The sequence below is a fragment of the Thamnophis sirtalis genome, unplaced genomic scaffold (assembly GCF_051295495.1).
Source record: "Thamnophis sirtalis isolate CommonGarterSnake01/CBP01778 unplaced genomic scaffold, rThaSir2_p1.2 scaffold_4, whole genome shotgun sequence".
Lineage (NCBI taxonomy): Eukaryota > Metazoa > Chordata > Lepidosauria > Squamata > Natricidae > Thamnophis > Thamnophis sirtalis.
The window spans coordinates 21,858,722-21,876,252 of NW_028261384.1; the positions used below are offsets into that span (position 1 = coordinate 21,858,722).

At 40.9% G+C, this 17,531-nt stretch overlaps 1 protein-coding gene across 3 annotated transcripts; it reads right to left on the reverse strand.

Moving 5' to 3' along the window:
• Positions 1-7,034: 7,034 nt before the first annotated feature.
• Positions 7,035-16,545, reverse strand: BAMBI (BMP and activin membrane bound inhibitor). Of its 3 annotated transcripts, none has more exons than XM_014073507.2 (3): positions 16,133-16,545; positions 10,097-10,384; positions 7,035-7,818 (listed from the first exon to the last, which is right to left on the reverse strand). In XM_014073507.2, the coding sequence occupies exons 1-3, from the start codon at positions 16,206-16,208 to the stop codon at positions 7,400-7,402; spliced, it is 783 nt and encodes a 260-aa protein (XP_013928982.1). In that variant the 5' UTR covers positions 16,209-16,545; the 3' UTR covers positions 7,035-7,399. The 3 variants fall into 3 exon arrangements, with proteins under 3 accessions (XP_013928982.1, XP_087568705.1, XP_087568706.1); XM_087712579.1 differs by lacking the exon at positions 16,133-16,545 and adding an exon at positions 11,531-12,743; XM_087712580.1 differs by lacking the exon at positions 16,133-16,545 and adding an exon at positions 11,538-12,742.
• Positions 16,546-17,531: the final 986 nt, after the last annotated feature.

Genomic DNA, 17,531 nt, shown 5'->3' on the forward strand with positions numbered 1-17,531 from the left:
CTCTATAGAAGATACTAGTTACTGGTATATTAAAATTTTAATTTGCAAAATGATAGTTAATTATTCAGGAATATATGCTCTTTGGTCAAAAATATTTCTCTAGGAAAAAATATGGGACGTTGACATGAACTATACCAAACTCAATCTACTGGGTGACTAAATATATATTTGCTATATAAATACACACTGTTGGAAGTGATCTCTAGTTAATGAAGCATACTGTGATATATACAACCAGAATGAAGCAATTTCATTTGGCCCAGCTAAATTCTTCCATCCACTCTCAGGTATCCTCAGTCTTGAAAAGCTCAGTATTGCAGTGCACTGAATTTACTTTTAAAGGATAAAGTTATGCCCATTCAGGGTTTCCCCATGCCAAGAAATAAAGGAAACCAAACACTTTTGATTTCTAAAGCTTGTATTTGAACCCTACTTGGCAAATCAGATTGGGTTGAGCTCCAAATTATCAAATCATGATCCAAACACTATTCTAGATCAGTGGTTCCCAATGTGGGGTCCATGCCCCACAGAGGGCCAATTTGATTTTTAATGGGGCATTCTGAACCTTGTTTAAACCAAGTTAATGGCCTTTTAGACTTCCTCCATGTGAGTAGAGTTCACTTTTTCGGTAAAGTAAGAATTATATGTCACAGTGGAGGCATCAGGATTTTAGAGATGCTTAGGTGGGGCATGGCCAAAAAAAAAGGTTGGGAACCACTGTTCTAGATACAGTAGACATCTCTCTTATCTTTCCTGATTCACAAAAGTGCAGGACAACTGCAATGGGACATTTGCTACCAGCCCTCTTTAAATGTTAATGTTATTGATTTCATTGGGAAAAGTGCCTTCAGGTCAATCCTGACTCCTGACAATTTAACAGATTAACAAAGTTGGAAGGGACCTTGTAGGTCATCTAGTCCTGGTATGACCTTTTCCTGATCTGTTCCTTGCACTCCGAGTCCTGAGTCTGTTCCTGAGTTCATTTACCTGGTTGCCCTCTTTTTTTTCTTTCCTTCTACCTTGTACAGCATTAAAAGCTTGGATTTCATATAAAGTTAAATGATGGTTGACATTAGTTACATCTCTGTGGGTTCTAGAATGAAAAATTGGAGTATCCAGATGTGGAGAAACAATGAGTCAGTCATTAAAAACTGTGAAATACGGTAACTAAAATTCTAAAATGAAATTATTTCACCTGGATATATTAGCTTGCATTTACAAGACACCTCTTCCCCAAAGATTATTTAAAAAGAAATGGAGATTAGTTTTTTTTTCCTGTGTGTTGGCATTATATGGCATAAAAAGTGTGAAGTTTCTGCAACTCATATGATCTGGTCTTGTGACAGGTTCCCTGGTCATGTCATAAAGGATGCTGGCATGCCATACAAACTCATCAGAACAATAAGGTTTTGCATATCTTTATTGGAAAGCCCAGACATTAATCACGAGTGTCTCCAGGGGTGTTTTAAAAATAAAAAATAAAAAAAAGCCAAGATGGTAGAGAAAATTCATCAATTGAAACTCTGCCTGTTTCTTATCTTTATTGCACTAATAGTGCTCTATTGAACTACTCTGGTTTCTTGTCATCCATTTGATTATCTGTGAGGTCCTTGGGGCTCTCTGAGCTTGGCTGTTTTATTCCAGACATTTCATTACCCAACCAGCACTGATATTACCTAGTTGGGTAGTGAAATGTCTGGAAGAAAATAACCAATCATAGAGAGAACCCACAGTTTAACCCCTTAGCTTCATATGTTCTCTTCTATTGACGATTATTTGTTTACCTCAGAGAAGTGGCCGTTATTCTCTAGTACAGTGTTTTTCAACCTTTTTTGTGCAAAGGCACACTTTTTTCATGAAAAAAATCACAAGGCACACCACCATTAGAAAATGTTAAAAAAATTTAACTCTGTGCCTATATTGACTATATATAAAGTAATTTTTCCACGGCACACCTTACACTATGTCACGACACACTAGTGTGCCACGGCACAGTGGTTGAAATTTACAATTAAAAATCTATAAAATCAATCTCAAGATCCACACAAAAATAAAGCTTAAAAGACAGATAAAATTCGCCCAGTTCAGTTGCTGCCCATTTGGCGTTTGTGCACCAATGGGAAGCGCATACTGGCTAGTCCATTGAGCACCGAGTAATCCACTTTGGAAGATTGAGGCAGGAACTAGATGCTAGCATTATACAACCTCTGCTTGTGAAACATGCTTTGGTTCATTAAAAACCTAAGGAGCCTGTTGAGTGACAATAATTCACTGCTGATAGCCATGGAAAATAGCTAGTAAATCAAAGTTGCATAAATCTTGGGAAGGGCTCTGGGGGAAAGTATACCACTCCACAGATGGTACTAAGAAACGTAGCCATTTCAGAGAAAATTTCCTGCATTGTGTGAAATTCATTCAGAGGGGGAAAAGACAACTGACAAGATAGCTGAGCTATTAACTGCATTGGGTGTCCCTTGTTATTCCCAGTTGAGATGAGAAAGAGGATTCCACATGCTTCCTAGGACCACATTTAGAGAAAGCTGTTAGAATAAGTATTCCAATAGCATATCTGTTCTCAATAGTACATATAGTGTATATATCCACATGCAGCTTCTATCATTTCATAAGAGAAGACAAACGCAGACAATCCTCATTTAGCAATCATAACTGGGAACGGCAATTTGGGCGTTAAGTGAAGCAATCTCTAAATGAAATTGAAACACTGCATAATTTAATTTTGTTTTGTTTTATAGGGCTGAATCCTGAAATCCAACTGGAGAAAACCACTGGCTGCGGTTCTCCAACATAAGTTTCAGGATGTGAAATTGTGAATGTTGGATTTGGACTATTTTATCAAAAACAATTCTAATTATCGCCTAATTGTTCTGATCGTGAGTTTGGCTTTCCAAATTGACAGCTTTACCTACTTCCTCCTAAAAAAAATTTAAAAAATTTAAAAAATTAAATTTAAAAATTTATTTCTAAATTTTTTATATATAAAACGATTGTAAGGTTTTCAGGTTGACACTTCATCTGCTCTTATACCTCTATCCTTTCTTTAATTTGTCCTGTGAATAGAATCCTTCCTTTCTTCATTCATTCCTTTCCTTCCTTCCTCTCTTTCTCCTTCCTCTCTCTCTTTCTTCCTTCCTCTGTCTCTTTCTTTCTTCCTTCCTTCCTTCCATTCCTTCCTTCCTATATCTCTCTTTCTTCCTTCTTTCCTTTCTCTTCCTTCCTTCCATTTCTTTCTTTCCTTCCTTCTTTCCATCCATCCAGCTGACACAGCAGATAGTTAAATATGAACCTCACATTGTCTCTCTTTGCAGTGCCTTCACTACTCTAGAAAGAAAGTCTGTAAACATTATGTCCTTTTTTTCTGTGTGTGTGTTTGTACACTCATAGTTTGATCATAAGTTACCTTGCAATGTTTTATTTTTGAATAGCAACCATAAATACTTAAAACAAAATTATACCACCAATATTAATCCTGAAAGATTTATCTAACAAAATGCCTCTCAGTTTATGTTTTGAAGAACAAAGGTTTTGTGTTCAATAGCCTGCAAGAAGGGAAGGGGGGGTGGAAAAACTTGAGCCTGGGTGGGGGCAGCTCTCTCTCCTCTTTGTCCTAAAACAAGGAAAAGCAGAAACTCCACCTTGAAGCTTTCATGCACCGATGCTGATCCTTTACAAGAGAATTAATCTGGACTGAATTTATTGGCTTTGGCAGCTGTAAACACTGGAATACCAAGAGCCAGCAAGCCCCAGATTCGCCACCCAGATAAGTCTGCCCAGCAGCCCAGCTACCAATGGAGGCTGGTTATTTTCAAACTCCCTGTAATCACTCAGTGCTGTATTGAAACCAGATTTACTGGCCCTTTTGAGGAGGGGAACTTTGTGATTTCCACAGCAGACACAGTTGGAATTTCAGAGAAGGTCAACCCACCCTCATCTCACCCACACAACACACACACACACACCGTAGGGGCTTTTTAGCAGAACCAGTTAGACAGGAGTGAAGAAGAGACACACAACTGCTGAAGAACCTGGAATTAGCAGACACAAGTATTGTTGCCTTGGGAAAGAAAAACAGAAAAATGAAGACAAGAGGTAGAATTGAGAAAAGGGACACTAAAAAGACATGCAGTTATGTTCATTTTCAAGCAAGTCCCAAGAAGTTCATTAGGGCAGTAAAAATGCATGAAGTTAGATTTTAGCTTTTTTGCAGAGATATCTAGCTCATGGCTACAAAAATTCACTCCTTGTATGTGATGTCTAGCACAATGATCAATTCAGCTTGTTTTAACTTTTGAGGAAATTATTTAAGAGGGCTATCCATTAATAGATTAGATTGAACTCATGATTATCGCCCATTTTATGCCTTGCATTCAGGTTAGTAAGAGTCTGTGTTTAAGAAAAGATTTGCTCTATACTCTGATCTTTTTAACCGTGTTACATCTTGCTCGATCCTTTAGCTTTCCTATGGTAGATTTTTAAATCAGCCTAAACTGGTTTGGGTCTGTGGAACCCATGGATACAATTATTACACAAACCACAAAATTGGCTGTTTTTTAAGGCCAATGAAAAGCCAGGGAAACACACGGTAACCTTTTTCCATTAACCTCTTTTTCATATTGTGTGATGCAGTTCTTGTGTGTAATAGCATGTTTTTTTCAAGCTTCTCTTGATTTGTGCACAAATAAACACCTAGAGATAGATCACTATCCCCTGTGAGAGATCTTGGAATGATTCAGGCAAAAATTTGATGATGGGAACAACTGACCAAGATCTGGAAATCTAATATAAACTTCTTGGTACCATTTATTTTTTAAATTTTCTAAAATATTTAAAATGACTAATGTCGCCTCTATGTACTCTGGGATTTTAATAGGTTGATTTGTCTCTGTTTTAATAATTATGTTGATTTTACTCATACTTTTTGGCCATCTTTCTTTTAAATGAAATATTTTAGGCATATACTAATAAAGCAAAATAAAAATAATATTCCACCTCCAGTTCCATAGTTTAATTATTTGCCCTACTCCTGGCAGTTCTTCTCCACAGGACGAATATTAGCAAACCAAAGTGATGAAGACAAAGGAAATCACCATGCAAAGTGCTGCCATTTCCTGTCTGGGACATCTAAGTAGGGGTGAGCTTCTAAGGGTTCACCCTTGTTTGGGAGAACCCGTAGCTAACGTTATGGCTGGAGAACCTCCAAATCTCACCCCTGGCTGGCCCCGCCCTACCCCTCCCAGGAGTCTCCAAGTGGCCCATTTTGGATGCAAACTAAAAGCCCGGAGACTGTGGGAGGGGAAAAAATGGGCCGCCCTGAAGTTCTGAAAATGGGGAGAGCCTCTGGGAGCTTGGGGAAAATGAAAACGCCCCCCCACCCCGCTGTGTTGCAGGAGGCTGACTAGACCACGCCCACCATGGCCATGCCCACCCAGCAACCCTTCACTTTCCCATGCACCCTTAACAGAGATGGGGAATCTGCAGCCCTCCAAATGTTGCTCAAGTGGGACTCCCAACAGCTCTCATTAGCTCAGCCGAGGAAACTTCTTCAAGATTACCCATTCTCATGGCTGATTAGCTGAGTGCCCCAGCTAATTCTAGAGCTTTCTCTATATGTTCAAAAGGGGCAAAATTATTTGCGTTTCTAGAGTCACACGATGTTCCACTGTTCGGTATTGCTTTTTACAGGTATTGTTGCTAATGGTGAAACTACATAGAAAGAAAGAATAGCAAATTTGCAATCCTATCCCAGCCTATCTAAAAGGAGAAGCCACTGAAATAGATGGCAAGGCCTGCTCTACTTAGAGCAAGAGATTCACCTGAAGCCATGCGACTCATGTAATTTGTCCTATTCTGCCAAAAGCAAAGCAGGTTTTTTTGGTCCACTTCTACCTATAAACATAGTCAGACCATAAAAACCTGGTTGTATTGTGTGTCATAAAACCAAGCAATAAAGCTGTTCCAAGATGCAATTGGGAGCAATTATCTCTTGTTCTAGTGGTACAAAAAATCCCATGAACTACGAGGCTAATTTTCTTCCTGACTTACAGACTTTTTATATACCGGAATAAGTCTTGACTGATGACTTGCAGGCCAGGTCCTGCCATAGCAATGCATTTAATTAGTGTTCTTGCATTACAGTAATTGTGTCACTGTAGTCTGGAAAGAAGGAATCCTACTCATCTGTCTCCGAAAAAAATCCTTATTTCAGTTTTGGCCCATCATTCATCCAAGAAAGATTATTTTTAGTCTCATATCATGCAGCAGCTAGGTTCACATAACCATTTTAATGTAAAAGGGGAGTTATGCAGTTTGTGGTTCAGCATACTATGAAAACTAGGTTATGTTATTTATTTAGGCAGTTGAAAAGAGCAGATGGACTACCCAAAGTGTTTCATGGTTGTGTCACTGTGCGTGTGTGTGAATGAGAAGGGCGAGAAGCTGCATTGCCTTAGTCTTGGTCTTACCTTACAAGTTACTCTTTAACCATAGTTATATGTAAACTCATACTAGCATTTTCTTTCAATATCCATTAACCTTCTCTGACAAGCAATGCCAAAGGTTTAAGAGTGTTCCATATCCTGGATTTTCTTTTTCCTGTTTTTTTTTAAACAAAATATTCCGTCCTAGAAATCTAGGAATGATCTCTCTTTGACATTAGAATGTGTATCCAGTATGATGCAGAAATTGTAATATTTATCTTCCAAACTATACCCCCTTCTATACATAGTAGAATGAATTCATCCATCTTCATAGCCAGAAAATCAGTGACTGGCAGGAATAAAACTCTTTTGATCGTTCAAAAAAGAGGATGTACATTAATTTATGTGGGCTCAACAAGTCAAATCGTTGAGTTTAACTCCCACAAACTGTATCAGAGATGAGTGGAAAATCTATACAGAAACTGTATAGGGGGGGCTGCTCTCTAGAGTAATAGTTCACCCACAACACTACAAAATAAGTTTCAGGCAAAATAGATATCTATATATTTGTGTACTTTTTTGAAAAAAATGTTTACATCAGAATGTGCATACCATTTAATAGTATAATTACTCCACCCATTTCCCCACAGTTCAGACAACTGTGGTAACAGCATGTACAACTTCTCAAATTGGCGTTCATAATTTTAAAAGAAACAATACATCTGTGCAAATAAGAGATCTCTTTTGGAATCCTTCAGAAGACAAATCCAATTTTCCATCTGCAGAGGTCCCTTTTTTTTTTTTTTTGACTAATGACTGTAGGCTTCCCTCTCACTCCCAATATAAAGTGCTCCTGTCCAGCAGAACCCAACAGCCTTTGAAAAAAATATCCTAGTAATTTTAAGGACAAAAATTTTAATATATAGATATATTGATATTTTTAAAAAAACCAAAAAAAGAAGTCATCACACAAATTCCAGCTTTCCATGCCCTCCATACATGCCCCAGTGGACAAGTGAAAGTATTCTGTCATTACTGTAGTCCGGCTGTCGCATCTTCTCACAGGTCATGCAACAGTTCTCAAGACCTGTGACGGGCACCATGCATTCCAAGTCCAGCTTAGCCATTTGCCCTTTTTTGGAATGATGTCCATGGAAGCTGTAATGCAACCGCGAGAGCATCTGTTGCCGCTGGTCCTGAAGTTGTTTATTTTCACTTCTGAGCATACGCAATGCTAGCATGATGAGAAGCACCAAGATCAGTCCACCTGCAATGGGGACAGCAATGACAGCAGCCCTGAACCACAATTCTTTTGAGGAAGTAAGTTCCTGAACTTTAGTGATGAGATTTCGGCTGTTGTCATGTTGGTATCTGCTCCCTTGTCCTGCACAGAAGGAAAAAAAAATAGGGGGGGGGAGAGGACAGGAGATTTAAAAACTAGTAAGCCACATTGTTCAATAAACATTCTAGAAAAAAATCCATTATTACTCCCCATCACTTGAAATCACAGGAATTACAGGAGATCCTTGATTTATGACAGCAATGGAGCCTACTCACTACCAGCCGCAAGTCGTAAAAGCAAATCATTCCATTTTAGGACCCTGGTTTTTTTTTTTGCAGCAGTTATTAAATGAATCACAACATTAGGCAAATGATGTGGTCATTAAGTGAACCCATTGTTCCCGAACCAGAAGTGAATCATAAAAAAAATCATAAACTATGATTTGTTGTTACAGAAACGGCTTAAATTGAGATTCAATGTTATTCTACTGCAACAGAGGGAGTCGGAAGTCAACTTTTTCTTTTCTTTTCTCCTTCTCCACCTTACTTTTCTTTCCCCCTCTTCCTCCCCACTGTGTCCTCCTATTTGCTTTTGTATTTTATTCTATAATCTAATAAAATGTTTAAAGATGGGGAGGGGGGGTCATAAACTGCAATCCCATGACCAAATGTGGGCCAGGTGTCAAGTACTTGAAATTTGACCACAGGGACCTCATAACTTTGGAATGTTTGCGTCCATGACTGGTCATAACTCAAGGACTACTTGTAAAGGTTTTCCTTTATCATTTGAGTACTTATATGGCTCCAGAAACACAGGATAAGGATACTGCATCCCAGTTTGTCCTATTTGAACAACAATGCACCCCTGTAAGTAGAAGTACAGCAAATTGGAAGGAGGGGGAATTTCAGTTCCATCTTCTCAATAAATTATATAAAACTTGCTGAAATGCAAACAAATTATGTACCTAAAACAAACAAGCTGAAGCAACTTGCTCTCTTTCTGCACAAGCAAGAAACCCAGCATAATTTAGTGAGTATGCACAAGTTACTGTCTCAGCCTGATTTGATTAGAATGATAAATTAAATATGTGAAATGGTTTGCAAATTAAGAAAGCTTTAGATTGCATTTTAGAAGAACTCAAACATGACACTATGAAGTCTTTTAGCAGTGATTCTTTAACTATAAATAATTACATACAGCATAAAACCACAAAAGGAATTGAAAATCCCTAGCATTATTTGTTTGGAGCTTAAAGTGAAGTGTTATAGTAGGTTATTAAATTTTATTTTCTGTAAACCAGCACAAATGCAGATTTGTGTCTCTTCAAAATTAAAAGGTTCAGCATTGTCCTAATTAAATTAAGCTTTTGCTTTATTAGCCCAAAGACAACCAATTATGATTATTAAGACTTCTTTTAAAATAAAAAGGACATTTCTACATAATTTATAGGATTAGGATTGAAATAAAATTAAAGTAGATCTAATTGTTGCAGAGAATATCTACAGCATGTGGTTCTCAAGTGATACTAATTTGATAACAGATGATCAAAATAATAAAAAATATATAATTAGCAAGAAACAAAGAGCCTCTAGATTTTGCTGAATTCAACAGCTTTTAACATAGCTGCAATATTCAGTTCAATAATATGAAGAACACAGTTTCAACCTCTTTTTGCAACAGGATATACTTTAGTTTGTGACTTTCTTCATGATATTAAGTAAAACAATATAATGTTACCCACATGCAAATTCAAACATTTAGAGAACAGAATATGCAATTGAGGAAAATAGTCACTAAATTTGAAACAATTAAGAGGCATCCTTGAGGATTGCAGTTCAAGTAATGTATATTATTCCATTTATCAAAACAGCAATGATGTTGCTGGGGATTCAGCATCAATTAAATGGATATCCCAGTAATTATGAGATACTGGACTTCCTCAATCTGCAAAGCAACAACAGAGTTGCACCCGAAGATTTGTTGGGTCAAAGGAATTATTTCTATATTGTTAAATTCCTTCAGTTACTTACAAGAAACTGAGTTCCACCATTAGAAAATTAAAATTTTGGTTATTTCCTTTTCATTCACTTCAAAATTCTGTAATTAGTTTTAGTCTAATAGTTTATTTTATCCTGTCTAGAATGCACTACATTGTGATGAAAGCAAGCACTCCACCCAAGACATGGGTCCTCTGGCAATGTGCCAGTTGAGATACAAATAAAAAAGAAAGCTTTGTGTCTTATGCAAATGCAGATGTAAAAGCTTTTTGGCAAAGGTTTTCCTGCCACATGCTTCCTTCTCCGCTTTGCTTAAGCCTAAAATCATTAGTAGGCTAACAAGATCTTGTCTGTTGCCAATACAGAATAAGAATGTGACTTACCCAATGGGTCACCCCTGGAAGTAGACAGAACATCATAGAGACCTCTGTAATTGCACATATCCTCATGACAACACTCCAAGGTGGGTATGGCAATGCCAGAGTGGTTTTGGGCTATGTTAACTTGACAAATGTCCAGGGTGCTTGCAAGGGAGTCCAAGCAGCCATGTGTCAGTGGAGAATGGCTGTTTTGTGGGTCAAGCAGTCTAGAGAAGCAAGCACTCAGCTCTGATTTGCACATATAACCTGTTGCAACACAATGTGCAGCATCACAGTAGCATCTGATTTCACCTGTTACAAAATAAAAGGCAAAGCTCAGTTAGCCAGCAGGCATTCAGAAGTACTTGATTTTATAAAACTCTTGGCCAAGGACTGAGATATTTATTGCATTCAATACAGAAATATTAATGAAAGTGTACTGCAATAGAATAGCATAATTTGACTGATAGGTTATTATGAGCCATCAATTCTGGGACCACATAGATAATGACTATCTATTCCTAATCAGTTGTTTCAAGTGTGCCAAGGTGAAAGTAGCATTCAACTATCCTCTTTGAAACATTTGTGGGTCAATTTACACCAGCATGGTACTTTCATGATGCATTGACCTACAGTTCTCAGAATTTTTGATCAACAAAATTAATAGTTCCGAGAGTTGTAATCCCAGAGGAACTCAAGGGGATGACTTGACTTACTGTATGTGGCATGAGCAGGATGCTAGAACTTCAAGATACCGTAACTGGAATGTCAGATTTCAGTTTTTCCACCGTACTACTATTGGCACACAAGCATGGATTAATGATGGTCAACAATTAAGGCTATCTGCTAACGGTTGCCAAGTATTTGAGGCATTCTTGGGGAGCTCCATGGAAAACAAACTGATACTAGCGTGAAGTAAGTATGATGTACAAATACTAGACAAAGTATACAGAAGCTGATTATATTGATAATATTTGCAATTTCCAAACCAATCTGTGATATACAGTACATATAGACCATCCAATCAAACAATGGAACTAAGAATTATATACAAATGATGCCAGAATAATTAGAGGTTGTATGAAAAGAATTTAGGAACAGAATTTAACAGAATTTAATTTACTAGAAACATCCACATATATTTCAGTTGTTGAACCCCAGTAGCAGCTTAGGTTCTCACGACTGTTGCATACAGAGACCAAGTTATTTATAGTATGCCTTACAAAACAGACCAATCTCCTGGTCAAAATTTGTTAAGTAGGTAACTTTTTAACATTCGGTATGTCTGTCCGAGCATAGGATTGTATGCCCTGCCTACTTATTATTTATATCACTTCTCAATCATGGGAGATGCATCATAGTATCCAGCATTAATTCCAAAATCCATTAGGTTAATTCCAAAGCAGATAAAATATGACAGTATTTAAGTACTGAAAGCACCATGCTAGAAGACCGTACCTCCCACCTTAAGCATGAAAACCAGCTGGTGATTTTGGGACACTTTTTCTTAACCCATCCCACATCACAGGATTGTTGTTTTGGGGAAAACAGGAAAAGGAAGAAAAAATATTAGGTATGTTCTCCACCTTGAATTATTTATAAAAATAACAAAGGTGGGATTAAAAAATTATATATACACAATGGACACTGCATTCCTCACAACTATATATCGGTGTGTAAACACATGAAAAAATTCTAAAATAGAGAAAAATCTACAATCATATTTCTGAACTTAAGTAAGTATTTTGTCCCTAAAGAGATATTAAGAAATTCATCTGTGAGAAAAAAAGAGAAATATTAGATTCAGCACGGAATCTTTTTTTCAAAAAGGAATTCCTTGTGTAGAAGTGCTTTTTACTCCATTTTAAAACAGGAAATTTTGTAGAAGTGCTTTTTTGCTCCATTTTAAAACAGGAAATTTTGTTTACAAGTATCATTGCTACTTGCCAAAATCAACTTCTTTCGATGGAAGGAAGGATGCAATGGTAAAATTACTTTCCTCTACCACTACCAGCTCCTCATTCACTCAATCCATCATGTGGTCAAAAAAGGTAAACACTTAACCTGAAAACTTGGACTAAAAGAAAAATGCACAGGAAACCACAGATTTATAAAGGAAGTTAAAAAAAAAATTCCCTTCCTAAAAACATCTTCATTTCATAGTCCTCAAAAATGAGGTTCATTTTATTACACACAGAAATGTTACTCTTTTTAAAATATTTTAGTTTAAATCTGAAAAAAGTATGAACAGAAGTAGGAAGAAAAGCTGGCCTATTCTCAACTTTCAGAAATTATCATCATTGAAAGAACTATACATTTTTCTTAACCTTTTAAACAATCAACCATAAAGACATCCAATACATTTTTTTTAAAAGGCTTTAGAATTCTATTTTCCAAAGCAATTAAGAGATTACAATGAACACATCCATACACATTTTACAAGACAGAAAGAAAATACACCAGCAGACTTGTTTTTTTAGAAGTACGTAGGTATAATATCAAGTCCATGGGGTCCTGTATCCGTGCTCTAAAATCTCTGCCTGTTGAATTCATGAAGTTCAAAAACTTACAACTACCATTTGGAGAGCTATTTTTACAGAAAACATTTCATCTCCTTTGCCTGGATATTGGTAAGCAAAACAAACATTTAAGGTTCTTCACCCAAATGGATAACTGTAATAAGAAAAAACAGAATAAAAATAGAAGGTTGTATACAATGTGGGTGGTAGTTAGAATTTATCAGATCTTATTCTTGATGTCCTGATGCTAAAGTCCAGTTTTCCTATACTTATATAGATTTTTCTCTTTCTCTCAAAAGTTTTGTTTTCCCAATTTTTGCATTCCCCTTTTTTAAAAATGTCATTGAAGCAAATATTATCTAGCAAGCAGATTCAGACAATTGAACATCTGACAAACCATGGATAAATATAGAAAGAGGGAAATTGCACAAATACCCTCTCACAAGCTGTCTCAGGAAGCAACATGCAAACAAAATCTAAGACCCTGTTTCTGTTTTAATAGCTTATATGACCCAATTTGAAAATCTTATCTTTTCTCTGACCCAAGGCTGACTCATAAACAAAACCCATAGAGCAGTCATCAAGTTATTACAGTTCCCTTTTAATTTGACCATATGTAATATATATTTCCAATGGAAAAGAGCAGAAGTTTTGTAATATTGTGTTTTTGGGAGGGGATATTTATTTCTATCAATTCATCAAGATTCTTTCTGAACTATGCAAAAGGCCAGAGAGTGTATTTGGTATTTTCAAACAGTGAACAATGCCCTTTCTGTTCACCTCTTCTTTCTTGTTACTGTATGTAGCTATTAAAGAAAAAATGTCTGCTTTTAGTCAAGGTGGCTTCAGGAGAGACTGCAGGCTTCTCTTAAAGTGTTTGAAGTCGACAGCAGCCAGAAGTCTGTGATCCCCTAATTATATCATTATCAGGCACATAGTTTCAGTATCTGCAACTGTACATTATTCCCAGTCACTCCCTTCTTAGTCCCTCTTTGATGGGGCCAGAAAACTTCCCTCCGCTGGCTTCAAGGGCTGTTATTTGGGGTTAATTACACCCTTCTTTCCAAAATAAATAAATACTATAGCACATCAACCCTGTGCTTGCTTATCCTTTAACCTCCTCTCCATGAAACATGGCAATTATGGGAAACGTCAACTTTCCCATTCTCTTTCCCTGCTTTAACAGTACCTTTTATTTCTAAAAAAAGGGAGGAGGAGCAGGAAAAAAAAACATTTTGTGCTGACTGTTGTAGGAACACCCCAAAAGTTTGAACTTTTGCGATTGTCTGAGAAACAATTTACCCTTAAATGCTGCCAGCCTCACAAAATCGCTGAGTGGTGTGCAGTTAATTTATTTCAAGCTAAGCCTCTGGCTAGCCAACATCAAGGAAACTGGTAAGGGATGTCAGTCTGGAAAAGCACATTACACTGCTTGGTGGTTGTGCCATAAACAACCATTTATGGCATAAATCCTTGGCAGGCAGGTTTCCCCCTAAGCCAAAACAAAGCAAATTATGTTTGACTACAAACTTGAATGTAGATGATTTTGAGATGGATCTGCCCTTGGCTCTCTCTCCCCCTCCCCCCCACTTTCTTTAGAGAAGCCATGAAAGAGAAAAAGGGTGCAGGATCCTGCCTTCTGGCCAGTTGCTCCTCCGCGACAGGAATCTCCTGCTCGGCTTGATTTGGGAGGTTGAAATGGGTGAGAAAGAGAATGAGACTCTCAGCTCCAAAGAGCCCGCCTAAAAAAGTTCCGAAGCACACTACTAAAGATGGCCTAAGCAAAACATTTTGACAACCGCTTGCCCCGAGGGTTGCTTCGCATCAATGAAGCCGGGGGGGGGGGGGGCGAGGAGGGAGGAAGCCACGGGGGAGGCGGAGAGGGAGCGCAGGAAATCCAAGCCCCGTCACCACTTCCAAGAACAGGCGAGCTTGTTCTGGCCTGCGCGCCTCGGCCCGGGAAGAAACCCGACACCCGCACAAAGCCTTGGCAGCGCTCTTCAAAGGCCGCGCTTGGGCCCAGCACATGCAGCTCGCCAGCCGGGGAGGGAGAGGCCGAAGAAGAGAGGCCAGGCCGGCCAAGGGGAGGGGAACCGCCCCGGGAAAGTGTCGAGGCTGGACGGCTGGCGGGATGCTACCGGGCTTACCCGCTGCGAGGGCGGCCGCCGCCACACTGGCAGCTCCGCCTGGCCCGGCAGGAGCCACGGAAGGGCGGCGACCACCCTTTCCTAAGAAGACCCTCCTCCAGAGTGGCCTCTCGCTCCCAAAGTTTATGGCTGAAGGGGAGAGGAGGGAGGCCGGCGGCCCCTTCGGATCTTCCCTTCCTCGAAGCTTTCCAAGTAGCCGTAGTGGTCCTCCCGCCACTTAGCACGACTGCGCGCCAGGAAGCCCGGGTGGCTTCGCCGGGTCCCGCTAGGCAAGGCGGCCTTGGAGGATCCCGAGCTGTCGGCGGCTGCAGGGTTTGCGCTTCCTCTCATGCATCCTTGAGAGCAAGTCCCGCTGCGCACCCAAGATTGGAAGATAGGACCGCAGCCTTGGAAGCCCTTGGATGGTATTAAGAGTCTCCCTGTCTCCCGTCCCCAAGATTGGACAGGTCTACAAAGGAGGCAAGACCTACCCGGGCTTCCCAACCCAGAACCGGAGGTGCGGGTTGAGCCTGATTTCAGATTCTCGGGACTACTCTCCCTCTGGCCCCAAGGCGCCCTACATCTTAACGTGGCCAGTTTCTTGGGATCTTTTGATCACGGGAAGAAAGCATTTCCCATATTCAAAACGCCCGCCCACCTCCCCAGTCAACTCTTCGCAGCCGCTTTTCAAAGTTCTCCTGTGGAAGTGACAATCGGGTTTAGGGTTGCCCAGAGGCAAAATAAATAAATAAATTCTCATCCTTAAACCCTCGCTGTCCGTCACCTTTTCTCTAAAGGGGTCGCCCTAGGTCCGAGCGCCTTTTGCAGAATTGGCGCTTTAAAGAGATAGTACCTGTCATGCGGGCGCGCGCGCAGAAGGCTCGAAAAAACCCCAAAATTTGGGACAGGTTGGTTGGACCAAGGCGCTGCCACTACTTTGGCACTGCAGACCGTGGGTTACCTTCGCTCTGCAGAATTAAATCCAATTCTCAGGCTTTGCCCCGCGCACCAAAACTATATAAGAACCACGCCGACTTGCGTTCCAACCACGCACCGCGATGAACGATGCAAAACTCTTTTAACTTTTAAAAACAAGCTGAGCATGGTAGAGAATGCAGACTCTACCCTGGACACGATTCACCCGCTGGTCAGCGAGCGGCGAATCGCCCCTAAAGAGGGAATGGCGCATCGGCTCTCAGCCATCCACTTCTCCCCTCTTCAGAGCCAGCCCCGCGAGCGGGTTTCTTTCCCGTCCAGCTTTTTCCCAGCTCTCAAGAATGACCCCGCCGCGGACCCACCGCACTCTGAGCCTTGACCCAGGCTAGGAAAAAGAGGCATTTCCAGCCCCGCACGATCGGGGCAGCTTTCCTTGGATGCCTCGTCCTTCCGAAGCGCTCCGGCGCGCTGGAGCTCACCTTTGGTCAATAGGATGGCCATGGCGCACAGCTCCAGTTGTAGCCAGATGAAGAAGAAACTGGAGTGACGCTCCATTGAAGACTCCCCTGCTTGGCTTTTTTTTGCCGCCGGACGTCCTGAGATGGCTTCACCTTGCGACACCGCAAGGAAAGGCTCCGATCGGGAAACGCATCGACTCTCCCCAAGAACGAACCGATTTGCCCGCGTCGACCGTCCTCCAGTCCCAGATCCCAGCAGGGCCCGCCGGACCCTGGAAATGCCGGACTGGAAGGCGAGGAAGCCCCTTCACAGCTGCAATCACACCGATGGCACCGCCGCTGCAGCGCTCTGCCCCGCAGAAACCTCGTCCCTCGCCACTTTCTTAAAGCCAGTGCGCAGGGCAGACGGTGCAGCGTCCCCACTCTCCCTGGCGCTTCAATCTCGCTCTGTAAATAATGCAGCCGCCCCGCCGCCTGACCCCACCTCGGTCCGCCCCTCGCCCCGCCCACAGCCATTGTCATAGGCGGGGCAGAAGTGGCGCTCAAAGTAGCGGAGTTTAGCGATCGAAGGATTGGAAGGCTGAGCCTGGAAGAGGGACCGTTTCCACTCACTTTCTCCTGGGTTTTTAGGGTCGGAATTAGCCGTGCGAATGGGAAGAGACGTTTAGTTTAACAAACGGCCGGGGATATGGGAAATGCACGCTCTGCTCTTTTTTTTTTTTTTTGGTTTGCATTGCATTTAATCTTCCAGTGGTTAACTTTCGGGGCGAGGGTCATAATCTCCTTAGTGCGCCAGGTTCTGTGCCAGGAACGCCTGCTTCCACGAATCAAAGCAAGCAGACAGGTTGCTCCTAGGGCTTTTTATAGCCTAGAAATCCACAAAATGAAATGGGTGGCCAAGAAAAGTAAAGGGCGAGGTAGGGAGGATGAAAGGGGGGTTTGGAGGAGGAGGCGGGCAGCCACCTGGAGAAGTTCCAGCGACGCCTTCCCTTCCCTGGGACGGAGACAGGAGCGCTCCCACTTCCCCTCCGTGCGTCCTTTGGGGATCGATAAAGCCTCCTCAGAGGGACGGTTTGACCAGCAGGAGCCTGACCACTCCTTCGGATAGAGCTGCACTGGGAGTAGCAGGCAGAAGACAGTTACTGAAAATTAGCAAATGCAAAAGCAGCAGGCGCCAGCAGGGCGACACAGACAGAGACTGACACTCAATTATGCCCCCAACAGTCCCAGCAAACACGCAGCCTGGGCCTGATCAATATCAGCCCCAGAGCGATCTTCTTACTGAATTGCTAATTCATTTATTAGAGAACTCTCTCATGAAACAGGCAGGCGGGTTTTTTCCTTCTTCCTTTGTGCAATTGTTTCACTAACAATTTTGGATTTACAGTTTTGTAGTGTCAGCTCCTAATTGTGTGTAAGC